At 43.1% G+C, this 20,350-nt stretch overlaps 1 protein-coding gene across 1 annotated transcript in view; it reads left to right on the top strand.

Moving 5' to 3' along the window:
- Positions 1–20,350, top strand: part of LOC144500502 (myoferlin-like) — a 228,154-nt gene that overhangs the window by 162,413 nt on the left and 45,391 nt on the right. The window contains exons 47-49 of the mRNA XM_078223532.1: positions 5,002–5,141; positions 7,745–7,833; positions 10,419–10,514. Of these exons, the coding sequence (XP_078079658.1) occupies positions 5,002–5,141; positions 7,745–7,833; positions 10,419–10,514 (325 nt within the window). The remainder of the gene's footprint in view (positions 1–5,001; positions 5,142–7,744; positions 7,834–10,418; positions 10,515–20,350) is intronic.

Below are 20,350 nucleotides of genomic sequence, written 5' to 3'. Positions count from 1 at the left end.
GGGGCATGAGGCAAAACCTTTTTACATAGAGGGGAGTGGATGTCTGGAATTCGCTGCCTGAGTTGGAAGTAGAGACCCTAAAGTCTTGGATCTGCACCTTAAGTGTTGTAATTTGCAAGGCTGTGTGCCATTTGCAGAAAGATGGGATTAGAAAGGGCACCAGGGTGCCTTTGGGTTGGCATGGACCAAAAGGCCCCCTTCTATGCTGTATCAGTTCTATGGTCTTTTGTGCTTGGGTGCACACTCTATTAGAGTGGTACAGCACAGAAAGGAGGTAATTCAGCCCATTGAGTCTGTGCCAGCTCTTTCACAGAACAATCCAGTTATTTTCACTTAGCTATTTTTCTAAATACTTATCCAATTCTTGTTTAAATGTGACGATTAAATGTGTATCCACCACCCTATCAAGCAGTACATTGCAGATCCACTCTTTGCGTTTTTTTAAAGTATTTCCTCATGTCCCCTCTGGGTCCTGTGCCAATCACCATCTTAAATCTGTGCTGTGCTCTTATTTACCCTTCAGCCATTGGAAGCCGGAATATCATTTTGAGTTAAAGGCAGCTGCGTGAAAAATCTAGAAAGAGTAGCTGCCCACAAAACAATGACTTGAGGGAAAAACTGTTTTATTTTAATTGACGTTTTGGGTTTATAGACCCATATTTTAAATTGATTTGCTGTTCGTTTTGTTGCATAACATTTTTTATCTGTTGAGAGACAAGATCACGGATTAAAAGAAGTAGCACAGATGTAGGGATCGGTGAGGGGCCCAGCACGTGAATGCAAGGTGGTTGCTAATAGCGAGTGAATCATGATCGGTTTAACACGAGTATAGATTTCAAAACCCCCTGCAGTTTGTTCAAATCTGCAGATGGCTTCTGAGAGAAGTATTTCATAAAATATGAAGATCAAACAGAAGTGGAAAAATCAGGAACAATTGGAGAGAAACTTGATGATGTCAGATATGATTGTACTTGCAGTCTGATAAATAAATCCTTTAAGTCTGATCTCTGGCATGAGGCAGAATATCTCTGTTTTGATTTTATTTTATTCATCCCATCAATCATTTTTCATGGCCATGCACACTGCGCATGAATATCAATGGAGGAGCTGACAGCTGAGATGAGGGTGTGGAGCGGTGAATAGACACATATAATTAGGTTTCAGTTTCACTCATCTATTTGATGCCAATCACTAATGCTTACCCAGTCCCTTTTATCAAGATGAAAATGATTTCTCCAGTAGCCCCTGATGGCTTAATGGGCAAAGCCACTACCTAAAATATCACTAAACCATGTACAGCAGGGTGCAAATTCCATCCCTGAATTGTATTGTGTTCATTGAGATGTTTTATATTCATTCATGGTTGTGGGCATTGCTGGCTAAGCCAGCATTTATTGCCCATCTTTAATTGCCCTTGAAGGTGGTGGTGAGCTGCCTTCTTGAACCACTGCACTCTACATGGAGAAAGTCCACCCACAGTGCTATTAGGGAGAGAGTTTCAGGATTTTGACCCAACTACAGTGAAGGAACAGTGGTGTATATCCAAGTTAGGATGATGAGTGGCTTGGAGAAAAGGCTCCAGGTGGTGGTGGTACCATGCGTCTGCTGCCCTTATCCTTCTAGATGGTTACTGTCGTGGGTTTGGGAGGTGTTCCTTAAGATGGTACACAAGGTGCATCAGTAATGGCAGGAGTGAATGTTTGTGGATGGGATGCCAGATGGGCTGCTTTGTCCTGGTTGGTGTCAAGCATCTTGTGTTGTTGCAGCTGCACTCATCCAGGTAATTGAGGAGCCTTGTAGATGGTGGACAGGCTTTGGGGAGTCAGGAGTGGAGTTATTCTCCTCAGAAGTCCCAGACTCGGGCCTGCTCTTGTAACCACAGTATTTATATGGCTAGTCCAGTTTCTGGTCAGTGGTAGCCCCAGGATATTAATAGTGAGGGGATTCTGTGATGGTGATGGTGATGCCATTGAATGTCAATGCGCAATGGTTAAATTTTCTCTTGTTCGAGATAGTCATTGCCTGGTGCTTATGTGGTGCGAATGTTATTTGCCACTTGTCAGCCCAAGCCTGGCAATTGCCCAAGTCTTGTGCATTTGAACATGGACTGTTTCAGTATCTGAAGAGTTGCAAATGGTGCTGAACATTGTACAATTATCAGCAAGCATCCCCATTTCTGACTTTATGATGGAAGGGAGATCATTGAAGAAGCTGAAGATGGTTGGGCTTAGGGCCTGAGGAAGCCCTGCAGTGATGTCCTAGAATCCCAATATCAGTGCCACATTGTTCCAGATGTGTTTTATCATGTGTTTTTCTGCTGGAATTGCGGCAAATCAGACATTAATGGAAATTCTTGTCGGGCCTTTATCTGCATCCAATTTACGGGCCACAAAGCAATATCATGCTGGCCTCCAGAGGGTTTCCCAATTTTCTCCTACCCCACCCCCTCCCCTCTCCACCCTCCCGACCCACCATTGAAGCTGCTGGCAGAGCCATGGGAGAGTTCCACTTTTGCACTGGTGTGCTGGGCTCCTCCATCATTTGAGGGTGGAGATATTTGTGGAGCCGCCGCCTCCAGTGAATTGTTCAATTGTCCGCCACCATTCACGACTGGATGTGGCAAGACTGCAATGCTTAGATCTGATCCATTGGTTGTGGATTGCTTAGCTCTGTCTATTTTTCGCTGCTTGTGCTGTTTGGTATGCAAGGAGTCCTATGTTACGGCTTTAGCAGGTTGACCCCTCATTTTTGAGTATGCTTGGTGTTGCTCCTGGCATGCCCCCTGCAGCCGCCTTGAACCAGAGTTGATCCCCCTGGTTTGATGGTAATGGAAGAGTGGGGGATATGCCGGGCAATGTGGTTGCAGGTTGTGGTCGAATACGATTCTGTTGCTGCTAATGCCCAGTCTTGCATTACTAGACCTGTTGGAAATCTATCCCATTTAGCACGGTGGTAGTGCCACACAACACGATGGAGCATCTGCTCAATGTGAAGACGGGACATTATCTCCACTAAGATTGTGCGACGGTCACACCGACCAATACTATCGTAGACAAATGCATCTGTGACAGGCAGATTGCTGAGGGATTGGGAAGCTTGGTTTGTGTGTCCCTGGGCTAAGGAGGAGAAACATTAAGCTGGGGTACCTGCCTCTAACCACAGTCACACTGGCCACTGCTGTCAAGTATGGATAATGGATGTGAATACCTATTGAGAAGAAGGTTGTATGTAAGCTGTGATGCCTGAATGAAGGGTTGAGGTGCAGGTCAGCAGTTGCCCCTCTACTGTTTCTCATCTGTGTTAATGGTTTGGATGGAGGAAACCATTGCAAGCTCATTAAATTTATAATAGACCATAATGTAGAGGATGCACGTTGCAGTTACTCCTTTGTAGAAGGATTTAAATCTTAACAGATCAACAGGCAAATCAGTCTTGTATATTGGAAAGAAAACATTTTATACCATGAAAGAAAATAAATTGGCTGAGGAAATCTTTCAAAGGCAACTGGGTGTGTCAGTGGATTCATCACTTTTAATATTGAAACAATGTGGAGAAGTAATTTGGTCGGCGAAGGGAAGGATGTTGCATGATCAGAACAAGGGTACAAAAGTTATTGAGACTTTACAATACAATTATCATACTTCCCTTTTTGATGCTGTTATAATGGTGCATGTGGAGAGTTCCTTACTTTATATTGGATTGATGTTCCCTTTTAAGAAGTTTTCTTTTGGGAATGATATGACCAAGTTGCCTGAGAGAGAAACAAGGGTCAACAGAAGTTGGCACAGTAGTCAGCACTGCTGCCTCGCAGCGCCAGGGACCCAGATTCGATTCCGGCCTCTGGTCACCGGCTGTGTGGAGTTTGCACATTTTTCCCGTGTCTGTGTGGGTTTCCTCCGGGTGCTCCGGTTTTCTCCCAGAGTCCAAAGATGTGCGGGTTAGGTTGATTGGCCATGCTAAATTGCCCCTTGGTGTTCGGGGGACTAGAAGGGTAAATATGCGAGGTTATGGGGATAGGACCTGGGTGGGATTGTGGTCGGTACAAGCTTGATGGGCCAAATGGCTTTCTTCTGCACTGTAGATTCTGTGATTCTAAGCTAATTAGAGAGAGTTGGTGGGTGAGTGGCAGATTTAAGGCAAGCTTAGTGCAAAGCTTGGAACATCTCTTTCCAGCAGAAGTCAATTGTAATTCTGGGTGCTGGTTAAGAGTTTAAAAATCTGATTCATGGAAGGACTCTGAGTTGAACTTCTGGGATAGCCAAGCTGAGGAGTGTTTGTTTGAGATGCAAAACTCCAGAATTCAAGCATATTAGAACCATGGAAAGTTCTGACTCAAGTTGGCTACACTTAAGACAGTGACACCCGAAGTGAATTTTGGAGTCTACGACTGTGGGACAGTTGAAGGAGATTTTAAGATGAAATCTTGCTGAAGCAAGCAGAAGGCACAGGAAATGTCAAATTTTAAATGAATCCTTGAAGCAGTCCTCAGACCGTGGTTAATCTTCCAATTTTTGATCAGTATCTGACTTGAGTTTTGTGGGTGAAGCCAAATGGATATAGAATAAATAGGGTTTAAATAATAAGTAGCTTGGATTCCTTGGACTTCTAAATAGTTACATTAAATAAATTAAGATAATGCAATTGTTAATATTTGCGACCTTTTGACTTTTGGTTAGTTTTTATTTTAAATCATGAACTTTGTGGCTACTTTCTTTCAGTAAATACTTGGGCTTTTCTGCATTTCCAAACAAAATAGTGACAAAAATGTTATTGGTCTTTAAGATTGCAGACTGTGTATAGTTCCTGCTGCTACACTTCAAGAGATGCACATATTGGTGCTAAGATGCAATGAGGAACTTAAAAGAAATGAGCTATAAAAAATAAGCTCTGCAGTTTAAAGAGATAAATTAACATTATTCCCTACTTCCTACTCTATTTTCGTCTTGAAACCACTGAGCTTGCAGATGACAATTCTTTTTTTTTTCAAATATTTTAATACAGAAAATAACAAGACTTCAAATGTCCACCTTGGACCTGCGGAAGAACGGCTCGCCCTTCATGTTTTGCGACAGCAAGGTCTTGTACCAGAGCACACTGAAATGAGGACGTTGTACAGCACCTACCAACCCAACCTTTCACAGGTTCCACTTTTCATTTTTGCCTACTGTGTATGAAATATGACCAAAAATAAGTTTTTGATTAGCAGTACAGTACAAGGAGCGAGTTGAGACCCAGATTTCACTGGAATTTTAATTCCAGTTTTATCAAATTGTGAACATATTCACTTCAGCTTGTATCATAGAACCCCTACAGTGCAGCCAATTGAGTCTACACCAACTCTCCAACAGAGCATCCCATCCATGCCCCACAACCCCACATACTTACCCCACTAATCCCTCCTAATCCAAACATTTTGCGACACTAAGGGGCAATTTAGCATGGGCAATCAACCTAACCTGCACACCTTTGGACTGTGGGTGGAAACTGGAGCACCCGGAGGAAACCCACACAGACACGGAGAACATGCAAACTCCACACAGATAGTGACCCAAGGCCGGAATCGAACCCGGGTCCCTGGCGCTATGAGGCAGCAGTGCTAACCACTGTGCTGCCCATATCCCCTGGTAAGGGGGGCTAGTGCAGTGGGGGATGTTCGAAATTTTGACAAACTTGGTTTGTTTTCACTTGAACCTCCAGAGGCTGAGGGGTGACCTGATAGAAGTTTGCAAAATTATGAGGCATCGATAGTCAGTCTTTTTCCCCTGGTAGCAATGGTACATGGGTTTAAGGTAAGAGAGGAAAGTTTAAAGGATATGAGAGGCAGGTTTTTTTTACGTAGAGGGTGGCAAATGCCTGGAATGCACTGCCAGAGGAGGTGGGAGAAGCAGATACAATGGCAATGTTTAAGAGGCATCTTGACAGATGCATGAATGAACAGGGAATAGAGGGATATGGATCACGTACAGGCAAAAGGTCTTTAGTTTAGAAAGGCATGTGTCGGCGCAGGTTTGGTTGGACTGAAGGGCCTGTTCCTGTGTTGTACAGTTCTTAGTTCTTCACAGTTATTAAAGGACTGAATACTTTTTGATGCACTTCTGTTGGGATTGTGACCCTGACCTGGATATTGTCTTTTTTTTTAAACATGCATTTCTCCAATCTTTCAAATTCTCCATGAAACACTTGATAAGAGAAAAATGGGTCAGCAAAATAGTACCAGGCTTCAGGAGGATGTTGTCTAGTGAAATGGGTAGACTCATTGCAGATGCAATTTAACGTCAATAAATGAGAAATGATGCACTTCGAAGGAATAACATGGAGGCAAAATAATCTAAATAGTACTATTTTAGCAGGATGTGTGTGAGAACAGGGAAGTGTTCCTACAAATTCTTGAAGATGGCAGGAGAAGATGATCAAGAAAGTTTGAGGGATGATTGGGCTTCTACAGACGAACGTTGAACACAAAAACAAGCGAGGCAGGCTAGACCTTTCCAAATGACTGGTTTGGCCTCAGCTGGAATATTGTGGCCAATCTGGGCACTGTACTTCAGGAAGGGTTGGAATGGGTATGGAAGACACTTATTAGCATGATTCTAACGATGAGGGAATTGCTCTATGCAGAGATTGGAGAACCTGGGATTATTCTCCTATTTTAAGGCCAAAAAAGTCAAGGGAAGACCTAATATAGGTATTTGAAATAGTGAGGGGTTTTGATGAGCAACCCAACATCACCGATTTATAATAACTGACAAAAAACCTTGAGTGGATTGAGGAGTTTCTTGTTTCAGGGGGTTTGTCAAGAGAGAACACCATCTGAAAGGATGGTAGAATTCAATTTGGAGCTTTTGAAGACAATTGGTCATATGTTTTGAGAGGTGGTGATAGCGTAGTGGTATTGTCACTGGACTAGTAAGCCAGAGACCCAGGATAATGCTCTGAGGACAGCAGATGATGGAATTTAAACACCATAAAAACATCAGGAATTAAAAGTCTAATTATGACCAAGAAACCATTGTCAATTGTCGTAAAAACCCATCTGGTTCACCAATGTCCTTACCTGGTCTGGTCTACATGTGACTCCAGACTTTTTAATGGCCCAGCAAGTCACTCAGTTGTTCTCCCTCACTACAAAAGGAATGAAACCAGATGAACCACCCAGCATTGACCCAAGTACAGGAAATGGCAACAGCAAGTCCAGCCCTGCCACCCCTGCAAAGTCCTCCTTACTAGCATCTGTCTCTCAGACAAGTCAAGCAGCAACCTGACACAATTGTAGCTTACAGATAATGTCCCAGACATCACCATTCAAGGGAATGTCCTGTCTCACCAGCAGGACAGACCTGGCAGATATGGTGACAGTGATACACAATCAGAAGGCAGTTGGCCTGGGAGTTCTCAACATTGTCTCTGGGCCCCATGAAGTCTTTGACTTCTGGAGAACAATACTGAAATTTACAAAAAGCCAATAGAGAGCTGGCATGTAGTGTTTTGAAAACAAAGTGGTTATAAAAAAAAACCTCAAGACAGAAGAGTTGGCAGAGAACTTCTCATCTGTATTTTGTAATGTGAGCTCTGACCTGTTCCTTGCCAGATAACTAGACAGCTGACATTGTGTTCTTTTGCATTATTTAATGCTGTCATTGAGTATGCCAATCTAAATAGTGGGGTTGTGCAGATATAGTTATCAGACGTTATCTTGATTGCGTAATGTTTGTCAGAAATATTAACTCCACTTTCCTGCTTTTAGGGAAAACTTCAAATGTGGGTTGATGTTTACCCAAAGAGTCTCGGTCCACCTGGGCCACCATTCGATATTACTCCCCGACAGCCCAAAAAGTAAGTTCACCATATTGGCATCAATTATGTCTGAATATTAATATGTATTTTCTGTTGGCCTGCACAATCTATTTTTTGACTTTGACAAAACTATGAACTCGCAGCCACGTAGCTTAAACTATGCACTACGTGTCTTGGGTGAGGGGGGTTTTTGATATGGATGTGTTGTGAATCGCATTTTCTATTGACAGCATTATAGGGTGACAATTGTAGGTGAGAAGTGCTGAGATGTACCAACGCACATGGCACTTGTTGCAAGTGCTCAGTCCCCAGAGGTGGGTAGGAAATGCTGATTGCAGTTAATGGCTTTATTCTGAACATTTCCAAAGGTTTTAAGGTCTCTCAATGAATTTGGATTAGAGTTGTATTTGGTCCAGTGGCTGCAATATGATGAATCTGGTGTGTCAGAGGAAACTAACTTAGTTGCCCTGGTTACTTTCTTCTACAAGTTATTTTTTATAAAAAGTCAGTTTGAGATTTTAGTAAGTTTCTGGATGGCGGGTTTAATAATGGTAGGCAGCTCAGAGGTTGGTAGCTGTGGATTTATTTGCCTCCCAATAGAGGTGGGAATTGGATCAGGAAATGGAGCTGGATTTTGTGCTCCCTACCTGTGAGTTTGAAGGGAGGGTAAGCTGGTATCCTTTGCCTATGCTGCACCCCAGATCTTTTAGATTTTGCAGAGTCGTTGGAGTCATCTGGTGGCTTGCCCATCATTAGGCTTGTTGAGGCCCAGAAGTGGCCAACTGATGACCACTTAAGGCCTCATCCCCTCTCAACATGGAGGGGCACACACCAGTCTGGAAGCCCAGCAGCATGGGCTCATCGGGTACAAGGGAGAGGTTGACCTCCTATTGCGGGTCCTCTGGAAACATTAGAAGTGCCTCTCCTCACATCGACCCCTCCCCTACTCTGCCAAAGTCCCTCTACTCCTTTTCCCTCCCCCTTCTCGTCTTGCCACCACCTAGTGTCTCAGACCTGGTCCTTCACGCCCTCACCAGAGCATGCCAGGCTGGTTCCAGCGATACCCTGGACGTATCTGAAGCCTCTCTGTTGGGGCTGCCAGTGGTCCCAGCAATAAGCACTGTTCCTGCTTGGTGCTGCTGGAACTACAGAGGTACCAGCCATTTGGATGGCTGGCTGCTCTCTCAGGGTGGGACTTACTCCTGAGAGAGTGGCAGAATTCTCACCTTGCAGCAAGTAGCACTACTTCCAGAATTCCATTTTTGAGGGGCAACCAGCAGTATCATAGGAGGCTCTGTTTTCCTCTGCCCTCCTTGCCCCTCCCCTGACTTGGCTATGGGGGCAGGAAGCAGGAACCACACCACCCCGTAAAAGGTTCTTTTTCTTTTCTCTCGTTCTTTTACCTACCCGACCCTGCATTATTTTTGTGGTGTTTTTGCGGGTTGAGGAAGAACAAAATGTATGCACATCCTTCTGAGGTCAGGAACACCATTGTGAGGGCCATGGGGAATTTGAAGTTCTTTCCCATGCCATTTTTGTGAGCTGTACAAAAACTCAAGGTTCAAGAATTTGTGAGCACTAGGGCATGTCTGTTAATGAGACTCAAACATTCTGCCAGGCAAGTGTTAAATGCTTTGACGATTTCAAATGTCACTGTTCAATGCTGCATGGGATTGCAATGAGTTTTAACTGCTGTAAATGATCAGAGCCCTCCCTGAAAAGGCAAGTTGACTGTTAGATTAACCAGCACAGTTTTTGTTGAAAAACATTTTTTTTTCCCCAAATGCTTTAATGCATTCAAAACTGTAAAAAAAAATGTTGGGAAACACATGTTTTCAATTGTGACTTACTCTGCCATTGAAAGTTTTTTTTTTAGAAACCTAAAAACCTCATCCATTCCATTGATTGACTCTGTTGGATTTGGAAGTGAAACCGCATCTACAGCTTGGAGGCCATCTTTCCAGTAGACTAATTTTATTTGAAACTTGTTATTGCAGCTGAGCCTACTACAAATGCTTGGCTGAGCTTCAAAATCTCAAGAAGCATATATCTCAGCAAGAAGCTACATTCTCATTTTGATTTGACAGTTTTAAGTGCCTTTTGAAGGAGGTGGGCCTTGGGCATCTGTATTCCTTCCACACCTCATTGCAGCTGACCGGGCTAGGGATGGCAAATTTACCAATGGTTCTGTACAATTAATGACACCTGTTGGGAACATGTACATATAAATGCCACAGGTGGTCTGAAATGCACTCAGCTGTGATGTTTGTCCTGTTTTCCTGCACCACCTTCCCAAAATAAGAGCCTTCAAGAAAAAAACAGAATTAACTTGACAATTTGATACTCGTACCAAGTGTCAAATTCCACATTACGATTTTGAGTGGTGTTAATACCTAATGTTTTAAATGGCCTAATTCATTAGAAGAATGTAAAGCATTCACCTGGTGATATCACACATGGTAACACTTGGGCATTTTTTTTCTAAGGTTGACCAAACTCCCACATCCTTTTATACGACATATTAAACAGTCAGTGGAAGAACTACTGTCTGGTCATGGATCTCGTGTTGTTGATTCAGTTTTCCTGTGCATTGTCATTTTGGTGACTTCATGTGATTGTTGCAGGTATTTCCTTCGCTGCATCATCTGGAATACCAGTGACGTTCTGCTGGATGAAACGAGCATTACTGGAGAAGAGATGAGTGATATCTATGTTAAGGCGTAAGTCAGTCATTCTAATGTCTCCTGATGAATGTTTCAGAACTGGTGCAAAGAAGTGTACCTTGATTCTAAATTGTTCTTGCTACCGACTGCGGGGTTGTACTCTGTCCGAACAGCGGTGAAAGTAGACTGAAGTTCACGTGTAGGCCAAACAAAACCCCAGGGGAGATGCTGGCATTTGGAGTATTAGTTTTACGGATGGCCTGATTAAAGACCTTTAGAACTTGGGGCTTGAAAGGCTGGTGACCTCGCTGCCAAGTTCCATGCAGTCAGAAGTTCCGAAATACTGCAGGTGGGAGTTCGAGGCAAAGGAGATTTCCTTTGCAGGAAATGAAATTAATTTTCTAGGCATTGGACTTTAATAGTCCCAACAAAATGTCTGCTAATTTAAAAAAGAACCCCGAATCTCAGTTTCTAACGTTGCCTGTTTTGTTGCTGTCTGACTACTAGAGAGAAAGATGAGCCAATGTCTCACTTTACACGCTTCTGTTTGTGGCTTTCTTCATGTGGGAGGAGGATCATAACTTTGCATTCTCTCTCTGTGGGAGAGACTACTTCACCTAGTAGTACAATGTGAGATGAGATTAGAAGCCTAACTGTATGGGAATGAGTATTTTATTCGTTTTGCGTAGTAAGGTTGAGCTGAAAGTTAATTGCAGTCCATTCTGCAATAAAGAACAATACAGCACAGGAACAGGTCCTTGGGCCCTCCGAGCCTGCGCCAATCACATTGTCCTATACTCTGCCTTTTCATGTGGTTGAAAACGACTGGCATTGTGATTGGGGTTTAAAATAATAAATGTGGAATATAGCAATAGGATTTTCACTCCATTATTTAGTGCTCTTATGCCAAAATATTGGTGAAGTTGGGTTCAACTGCATGTATAGATTGCAGAGGCTTCTGAACTCCTCCCTAAGAAATAACACTTCGATAATTTATCTCAGGATAAATCTGTGGATGAGTTATTAACCAGTCTTCACTTTCCAAGCTTATTGCAATAAATACACCTCAAACCTAATACTATGATCACTGAAAAGATGTTTCATTCCTGCCATGGGCACTCTAGTACAAAGTTGCTACCCATATTATTATAGGCATAGGGTGAGATTCTGATCCTGCCAGTAGTGGGCATTGTTCGTGGGCAAAATGGGAAAATTAGGAGAGCCGAGCATGTCTCCAAACTTAGACACACAGAGTCAACCTTGTTGTTCTGTTTACCGTTCGTACAAAATATCTTCAGTTTTGCATGTCCTAGTCAGTGTAGAATGCCAAGGCTATTATCAGAACAGCAAGGAATGGATGCAGGAGTGAGACACGTGGCTGTTCAAGCCTGCTTCACCATTCAACACTACCATGACTGACCATCAGCATCAACTCCATTTTCTTACCTGCTTCCCATATCCCTGATTCCTTGAGACCCCAAATATAGGAGCATAAAACTGAGGAGCAGGAGTAGGTCATTCAGCCTTTCAAACCTGCTCTGTCATTAAGTAAGATCATGGTTAATCTGGTTATGGTCTCAACTCCATTTTGTTGTCTGTCCCCCCCATAATCCTCAGCTTTCTTTATCTTTCAAAAATCTGTCCAACTCTGCATTGAATACGTTCAATGACCCAGTCTCCACTATTTTCAGGGGAAGGAAATTTCAGACAACAACACTTTGAGAGAAGATAATTCTCCTCATCTCCGTATTAAACAGTAGACCGCTTATTCTTAAACTATGTCCCCTGGTTCTAGTCTCTCCCACAAGTGGAAACATCTGCCCAGTATCTAACCCATCAAATCCCTCAGGATCTTGTATATATTGCAATAAGATCATCTCATTCTTATAAACTCCAATGGATATAAGCCCAACCCATTCAGCATTCATAAGATAAACTTCTCATTCCAGGAATGAGCCAAGTAAACCTTCCCTGAACTGCTTCTAACACAATATATAATTTTTTTTTCAAATAAGGAGACTGAAACTGTACACAGTACTCCAGATGTGGTCTGGCCAAAGTCCTTCACAGCTGCAGTGAAACTTCCCGACTTTTATATTCCATTCCCTTTGCAATAAATGCCAACATTCCATTTGCCTTCCTAATCACTTGCTGTACCTGCATATTAACTTTGAGATTCATGCACCAGTTCCCACCATACCTCTGAGTTCTGCAATCTCTCTCCATTTAAATCGTATGCTGCTTTTCTATTCTTGCCAAAATGGACAAGTTCTCGCACTCCCACATTGTACTCCATCTGATGAAATTTTGCCCACTCACTTAGCCTGTCTATATTCCTTTGCAGACTCTGTCTCCTCTTGACAACTTGCTTTCCTACTTGTCTGTGTTATTGGCAAATTTAGCGAGCGTACATTTGGTGTCTCAGTCCAAATTTACTTGGTTTGTAAACCACATTGATTCCTGTGGCATGCTGTTGCAGTTTGCCATCTCAAAAAAGACCCATTTGTCCCTGCTCTGCTTCCTGTTAGCTAACCAACCCTTTACCCCGTTAATGTTACCCCATACACCATGTCACCTCATTTTGTGTAGTAACTTTTCTGGCACCTTATCTCACTCCTCCTGGAAATCAAGTACACCACATCTACAGAATCCCCTTTATTCATAAGACATAGGAGCAGAATTAGGCCACTTGGCCCATCGAGTCTGCTCTGCCATTCAATCATGGCTGATATTTTTCTCATCCCCATTCTCCTGCCTTTTCCCCATAACTCCTGATCCCCTTATTAATCAAGAACCTATCTATCTTTGTCTTAAAGACACTCAATGATCTGGTCTCCACAGCCTTCTGTGGCAGAGTTTCACAGATTCATTACTCTCGGGCTGAAGAAATTCCTCCTCATCTCTGTTTTAAAGGATTGTTCCTTTAGCCTGAGGTTGTGCCCTCTGGTTCTAGTTTTTCCTACTAGTGGAAACGTCCTCTTCACATCCATTCTATCCAGGCCACGCAGTATCCTGCAAGTTTCAATAAGATCCCCCCTCATCCTTCTAAACTCCAATGAGTACAGACCCAGAATCCTCAACCGTCCCTCATACAACAAGCTCTTCATTCCAGGGATCATTCTTGTGAACCTCCTCTGGACCCTTTCCAAGGCCTGCACATCCTTCCTTGGATATGGGGCCCACCTTCCTTACTACTTCAACAAACTAATAAATGGGTTAAACCTATGTTGACTCTGTCTGATCAAATTTTGACTTAAGTCCTGCTACAACCTCCTTGAAAATGGACTCGAGATGTTTGAGATTGACAGATGATGGGCTAACTGGCCTATCATTTCCTGCTTTCTGTCTCCCTCCTTCCCTGTTATTTTTGCTATTTTCCAATCCACTGGAACCCTTCCAGAATCTAAGGAAATTTGGAAGATTTATAACCAAAGCATTTACGATCACCACAACCACTTATTTTTAAGACCCTTGGATGCAGGCCATCTACTGCTGGGGACTTCAGCCTTTACATCTAATTGTTGTCCCAGCACCTTTTCCCTGGTAATGGTGATTGTTTTAAGTCCCTCCCTCCAATTAACTTTGATTTTCAGTTATCTTTGGTAAGTTTTCTAAGTCTTCTATCATGAAGTCTGACACAAAATGTCTGCTCAATGCATCCCCCGTTCCTTATTTCCTGTTAATAATTCCCCAGACTCTGTGTCTCTCTGCCTGCCTGCCTCTCTCTCTGTCTCTAGCTAACTTCCTGTTGTACGCTTCCTCTTTTTTTTAAATTAGCTTTTTAGTCATTCTTTGCTGGGTGGATGCCCCCCTTTGCTGAGGGGTTGATGGTGCTCCCCTGGTTGGGCGAGGGGAGGGGGGGCTGTCTCTCGGAGCTGAGGTCTTGGAATAGCAAGGCTGGCCAGCAGGTTGTCTGCATAGATTAGCATCAATCACATGTGGGCACTTAGTCCCAATTTGGGACAATCACAGCCTTGGGGTAAAAATTCACATTTGCCATCTGGGAATTTTCTACTCTTCGCTCCTAGATGCATCTGCTCCTTTTCAAAGGCTGCTGGTTACTCCCCAGTACCTCCATGAGAATGACCATTATCCATCAATAAGCCTCAATGATGAATATCACAAGGTGGTTGTTTGAAACAGAAATCTTGCGATTGTTCTTTCCATAACCTGATGATAACAGTGGTACCGCAACTGCCAATGTTACTGAGATCAGTAAACCTGGCAGGTTAGTGAGTAAAGCTGGAACCTTCATAGAATCATTAGAGTTCCTACAGTGCCGAAGGAGGCCATTTGGCCCATCACGTCTGCACCAACTCTGAGTATCTTACCCAGGCCCTATCCCTGCAACCTCACATAGTTACTCTGCTAATCCCTCTAACCTACACATCTTGGGACACTTGGGGGCAATTTAGCATGGCCAATCCACCTCACCTGCACATCTGTACTGTGTACAGTTCTGGTCACCCTATTATAGAAAGGATATTATTAAACTAGAAAGCCTTTTAGTAAAGACTTACTAGGATGTTACTGGGACTTCGTAGAATCATAGAAATCATAGAAACCCTACAGTACAGAAAGAGGCCATTCGGCCCATCGAGTCTGCACCGACCACAATCTCACCCAGGCCCTACCCCCATATCCCTACATATTTTACCCGCTAATCCCTCTCATCTATGCATCCCAAGACACTAAGGGGCAATTTTAGCATGGCCAATCAACCTAACCTGCACATCTTTGGACTGTGGGAGGAAACCGGAGCACCCGGAGGAAACCCATGCAGACACGAGGAGAATGTGCAAACTCCACACAGACAGTGACCCAAGCCGGGAATCGAACCCAGGTCCCTGGAGCTGTGAAGCAGCAGTGCTAACCACTGTGCTACCGTGCCGCCCCTAGACTTGATGGTTTGAGTTATAAGGAGAAGCTGGATAGACTGGGACTCTTTCCCCTGGAGCGTAGGAGGCTTCGGGGTGATTGTATCGAGGTCTATAAAATAATGAGACCCATAGATAAGGTCAATAGTCCACATCTTTTCCCAAAGGTAGGGGAGTCTAAAACTAGAGGGCATAGGTTTAAGATGAGAGGGGAGAGATACAAAAGGGCCCAGAGGAGCAATATTTTCTCCCAGAGGGGAACGAGTGTCTGCTGGAGGCAGTAGTAGAGGCGGGTACAATTTTGTCTTTTAAAAAGCATTTAGACAGTTATGTGAGATGGGTATAGAGGACTATGGGATAAACGTGGGCAATTGGGACTAGTTTGATGGTAAAAACTGGGCGGCATGGACAAGTTGGGCCGAAGGGCCTGTTTCCAAGCTGTAAACCACTATGACTCTAACTTTCCCTGCCACCTTCAAAATTTGGTGTAATACATCCCCAGGTCTCTCTTCCTGCACCGCATTAAATATTGTACCATTTTGTTTTATATCGCCTTTCCTTGTTCTTCCAAGTTGGGCCGAAGGGCCTGTTTCCATTTGGACTGTGGGGGGAAACCAGAGCACCTGGAGGAAACCCACGCAGACACTGGGAGAGCATGCAAACCCCACATACAGTCACCCAAGACCGGAATTGGACCCGGATCCCTGGCGCTGGGAGGCAGCGATGCTAACCACTGTGCCGCCCTAGTCTCTATTACTTGGCTACTTAGCCATACGGAGAAAGCCAAGTCCAATTCTGCTCTGTTGGACTGTACACCATGACTATATTTCATATTCCTGTAACTGGTTCTCTGGTGGGATGTTTCATAGTTTCTCCCTGTTACATAGATATTGTATCTTAATGCTGCTATGTAGTAGTATCACCGTGTCATTTTGAATTATTGTTTTGTGCAATGTTATTGAGGAGGAATTCTATCTAGTTATGGTTCTGTATCTATAGTGCACTATTTGCTGTTATCGCTGTGTCTCTCATTGCAAGGCACAGTAACAGGATTCTCTTTCACTAACTTTTCTGCCCCCCCCACCCCCAAAAATAGAATCGGAATTGCATTTGTCACAGTCTATTCATAGTTTAGTTTGTCTACTTCCTCTCCTTTCTTCAGTGGAATGTAGGCTCCATTGTGCTTGATGTGAGGAGGGGCTCCCCTCTGCTGTGTAGAATGCACTTAGTTTTCGTACCGAGGGTAAACTTATCGGAGCCTATTACCAAACAAAGGTCGGCAAAGTTTATATTTCATGGTAATTTACTGGTGATGAACGAGTTATTCTCTCAACCCCCAGTCAGGTGAAGGTCATTCCTAACTGTGCCATCTTCTGGACTCCCTTCACAAAGGTCGCCTTGAATGCTGTCTGTAGACCTGCAATCTAGCATTTAACTGCTGAAAGTCATCTTGCTGATTTTAATTTGTTTAAATAAATGAACAAACAAAAATTTTCACCTCCAGTTTTCTTTCATGATGCGGTCTCCGTGAGGGATAAGCTTATCCGCAATGTGATCATTTAGCAAATTGGGATTTATCAGGGTGTGATAAAGACCCTGATCTTTAATCTCTGTGTAAGCTTCCACTAAACCAGGAATCTGTCCACAAAATCCTCTGATTTTCCCCAAAGCGTGGGGCGGTCTCTTGCAACAGTGAAATATTACTTGAGCTCCTGAGCTTTTCTAGCATGTTCTATTATTTTGCTCCTTTCCAATATGTTCAAGAAAGTGTAGTCAGTATCTTCCCGATCAAACTTTGCTTTATAGTTTTTATAATCTTTTGCTCCAAGTTGTTTGAATAGCCTATTCTCTCTTCAGACTTGAACCCTGTTGGGATCTAATGAAAAGCAGTCTTTATAGCCTGTGATTGTAGTATTACTATTCCCTGAAGCCTTTTCAAAATCCTGAAGGATTTTGCTAAGCAAATGTTATTTTTGAGGGGCACCGGTATGGTAAATTGTGTCTAATAACTGACAAATTGGTCCGAGGCTGCTTGTCTTGCAGGCGTTTAGTTCCACTGGGTTACTGTAGCTGCTGGTCTTGGCATTAGCAAGATGTCAATGTATGTGCGTGTTTTCATTCCTTTGAAAACCTGAATGAGTAATTTCCTTGATAACACATAATGCGAAAGGCACATGCGATGCATATTTCTCATTCCCAGCCTAGTTTGAGCTTTATACTGTTTTTGCATGGTTGGATCCAAGGCCACATCACAAGATGATACACAGATCAGCTTTAAACAAATATAGAAAGTCATGACCCGTTTGTTTTGATTTTTTGCACTGGCAGAGAGGAATGCTGCCCCAGCCACGAGACGACAGGAATACAAACCCACTTGGAATTCTCTCTCTTGGATAACTTGGACAGATTTGTTGAACATGTACGCAGGAAGTTTGGAAAGTCAGATCAAACCTCTTGCGAGGACTAGAAGCAAATAACTTTACCCTATTAGTCCATAGCTCCCCGATAGTTTGTTTTTCTCGTTAAATGTACTTCGTCTTGCACCCTGGGAAGGAAAGACACTTTACTGACAAACTTAACTTCACCTACAATCCCACAAAAAGTTTGTCAGTCCCCGAGGGCCTTTAGCTACTTTTCCGTCTTTGGCTATTTCTGTGGAATAGCCTGCTGTGAAGTGGCAAAGTTCATGGTTCATCTGAACTTTTGAACTCCTATTTGTATTTGTCGCAGCGCAGCAGTCTAAATCAACCTAGTGCAGCGTCTTTGCGTATGGGACCTTGTCTGGGTGATTTGGCAGGGGAAGATGTTCTTTTATTTACTCAGTATAAACCATCAGTTTAATAGTGAGCAGGGATTGGAGGTAAGTGAAAGGAGTACCTTGAGAAAGCCGATATTGTGTTGGTTCATCAGTTCACTGAACTCTGTTTGACCCCCTCCCCCATATTGGAGGCTTCCCCAGGACAAGTCGTAGCAGCATTGACAATCAAAGCTTCCTATCCAGTTTCACATGCTGCGGGGCTGGGAGTTTACTGGAACAAGCCACAATTTGCAGGTTGCACTTCTATACCATCCGTAAATACTCTGGAGGCTTATTTATAAGCTGGTGAATGGGTTAAAGAGATGAGGCTTATTTTCACTAATGTAAGCATTCCTTTTAAAATAAACAGCCACTTGCATTAGTTACTGTGATTCTGAAACTTTTATCGCAAGGAACCAACGCAAGTACTTTATCTGTTACAAAATAGAAATCCAAATAACTTATTTCATTGTCACACTTAATTTCTGTTGAACTTTCCTCATTGTGAGCAATGTCATGGAGATCTGATCAAGGAGTGTATTCAATTTATTGTAAGGGAGCATTGATCCTGGTTTCACAATACCCAAGAGTATTTGTCAAACTGTCCCCCTTGTGTTTGTGGCCTGAATGGTACTTGAACTAGTCAGAAATCTACCATTGAACAAGAAGCAAGTTGGCATGGACATTGGTAATTAAGGAGCTTTTTTTAAAAAAAACCATTGTTTCAAGTCAGCAAATACCATCCAACATAACTAGCGAGGACTAATGAAGTCAACATTCTTTTGGCAACAACTTGAGGCCAAGGGACAAGAAAACTCTACTACAAACACAAAAATGAACAATGTTTATATACAATTATTTTAAACACCTATATAGCTCTTACAGTGCTTAAAAGTTTCTTGCTGTGCTCCCTCTAGCACTCAGCCTGAATTTCAGGTGCCTGTTACTTGAATTCATGAGGTTTGTTTTATAGTTATCGCTCATGTCTGTTATCACCTACCCTGAAAGAGGACGCCCAGCTAGTTAGAATACAACTGTTTGAATGTACCAGCATCATGTAATAGACTATAAGCTGAGGTGCCAGCATAAAAATGTCAGCATGTTTTGGGAGTGGGACTGGCATTGCATGTCAAGATTTTTTGAAGATTGGCAGTAGGACTGACCATGCACGTAACACTGGAAAAAAGGTTTAAAAAGCCTGACACCACAGTTCCCTCTTGCTTTGTGCCATTTCTCACAGGTCCGTGGTGTGGGATTGATGTTGGCCTGCTCAATGAGGGAGGGGAAAGGGGGAAAATAAGTGAAGAGCAGTGGGCGAAGGTGCATGAAAGGAAAGGTAGAGGAACGAAAAAAATTGATACGAATGTTAAGTGAAATAAAAACAGAAAATGTTGGAAATACTTGGCAGGCCTGGCAGCTTCTGTGGGGAGAGAAGCAGTGTTGCTTCAGCTGAATGGCCCCCTTTGTAGCAGCATTTGATTTTATTTAGATTTCCAGCTTTTACTGTATTTTGCTGTTGTATCAGGGCGGGTGCATGTTTCGAAGATCAGCAGCCTCGGGGACCGAGTCTGTGCTGGATTTTTGATCATGCTGGTTTTTGGATGGACGAATCAGACCAAGCCCAGTTGGATGGGGTCAGTGGTCACTGACCACTCTGAAATTGCTTTTCATGTTTTGGGTTAGTTTGAGGGAAAATGTTGGTGTTTTTTTGGCCTTGTTTTTAATAAATATTTCCACATGGAAAGTAGGAGAAAATGTACATGTGTTGCGTCTTGTGGGGGAATAGGGAGGGACTAATTAAGGTATTGACTCTGATTGGAGGTGGCAGAAGAGAGGGAGAGAACATTGAGAGGAAGTTTGGGTCTGGGCTCAGAGGGAGAAAATTCCTGCAGTGAGATGAAGATGCATCTCTGGCCTCTGAGGAAGGTTGCTATGGAGCTTTTTGGGCCCACTTTTGGTTTTTCCTCAGCTTCCTTGAGTAATGCAAATCCACAAAATATCAACCTGAGTTTTTCTGAGAAATAGACATCATAAATTGTATCTAATGCTGACTTGTCCATCTTGCACTCTACTTTTTATGGGTATTTCTGGAACTTTTCAAGTTTTTAATATTCAGTCATGGGACGTGGGTGTCACCGGCTGGCCAGCATTTATTGCCCACCCCTAGTTCCCCTTGAGAAGGTGGTGGTGCCTTGAATTGCTGCAGTCCATGTGCTGTG

This window comes from Mustelus asterias, chromosome 11, assembly GCF_964213995.1.
Source record: "Mustelus asterias chromosome 11, sMusAst1.hap1.1, whole genome shotgun sequence".
Lineage (NCBI taxonomy): Eukaryota > Metazoa > Chordata > Chondrichthyes > Carcharhiniformes > Triakidae > Mustelus > Mustelus asterias.
Note: the sequence above shows the minus strand (reverse complement) of the source record. Positions and strands in the feature narration are given on the sequence as shown.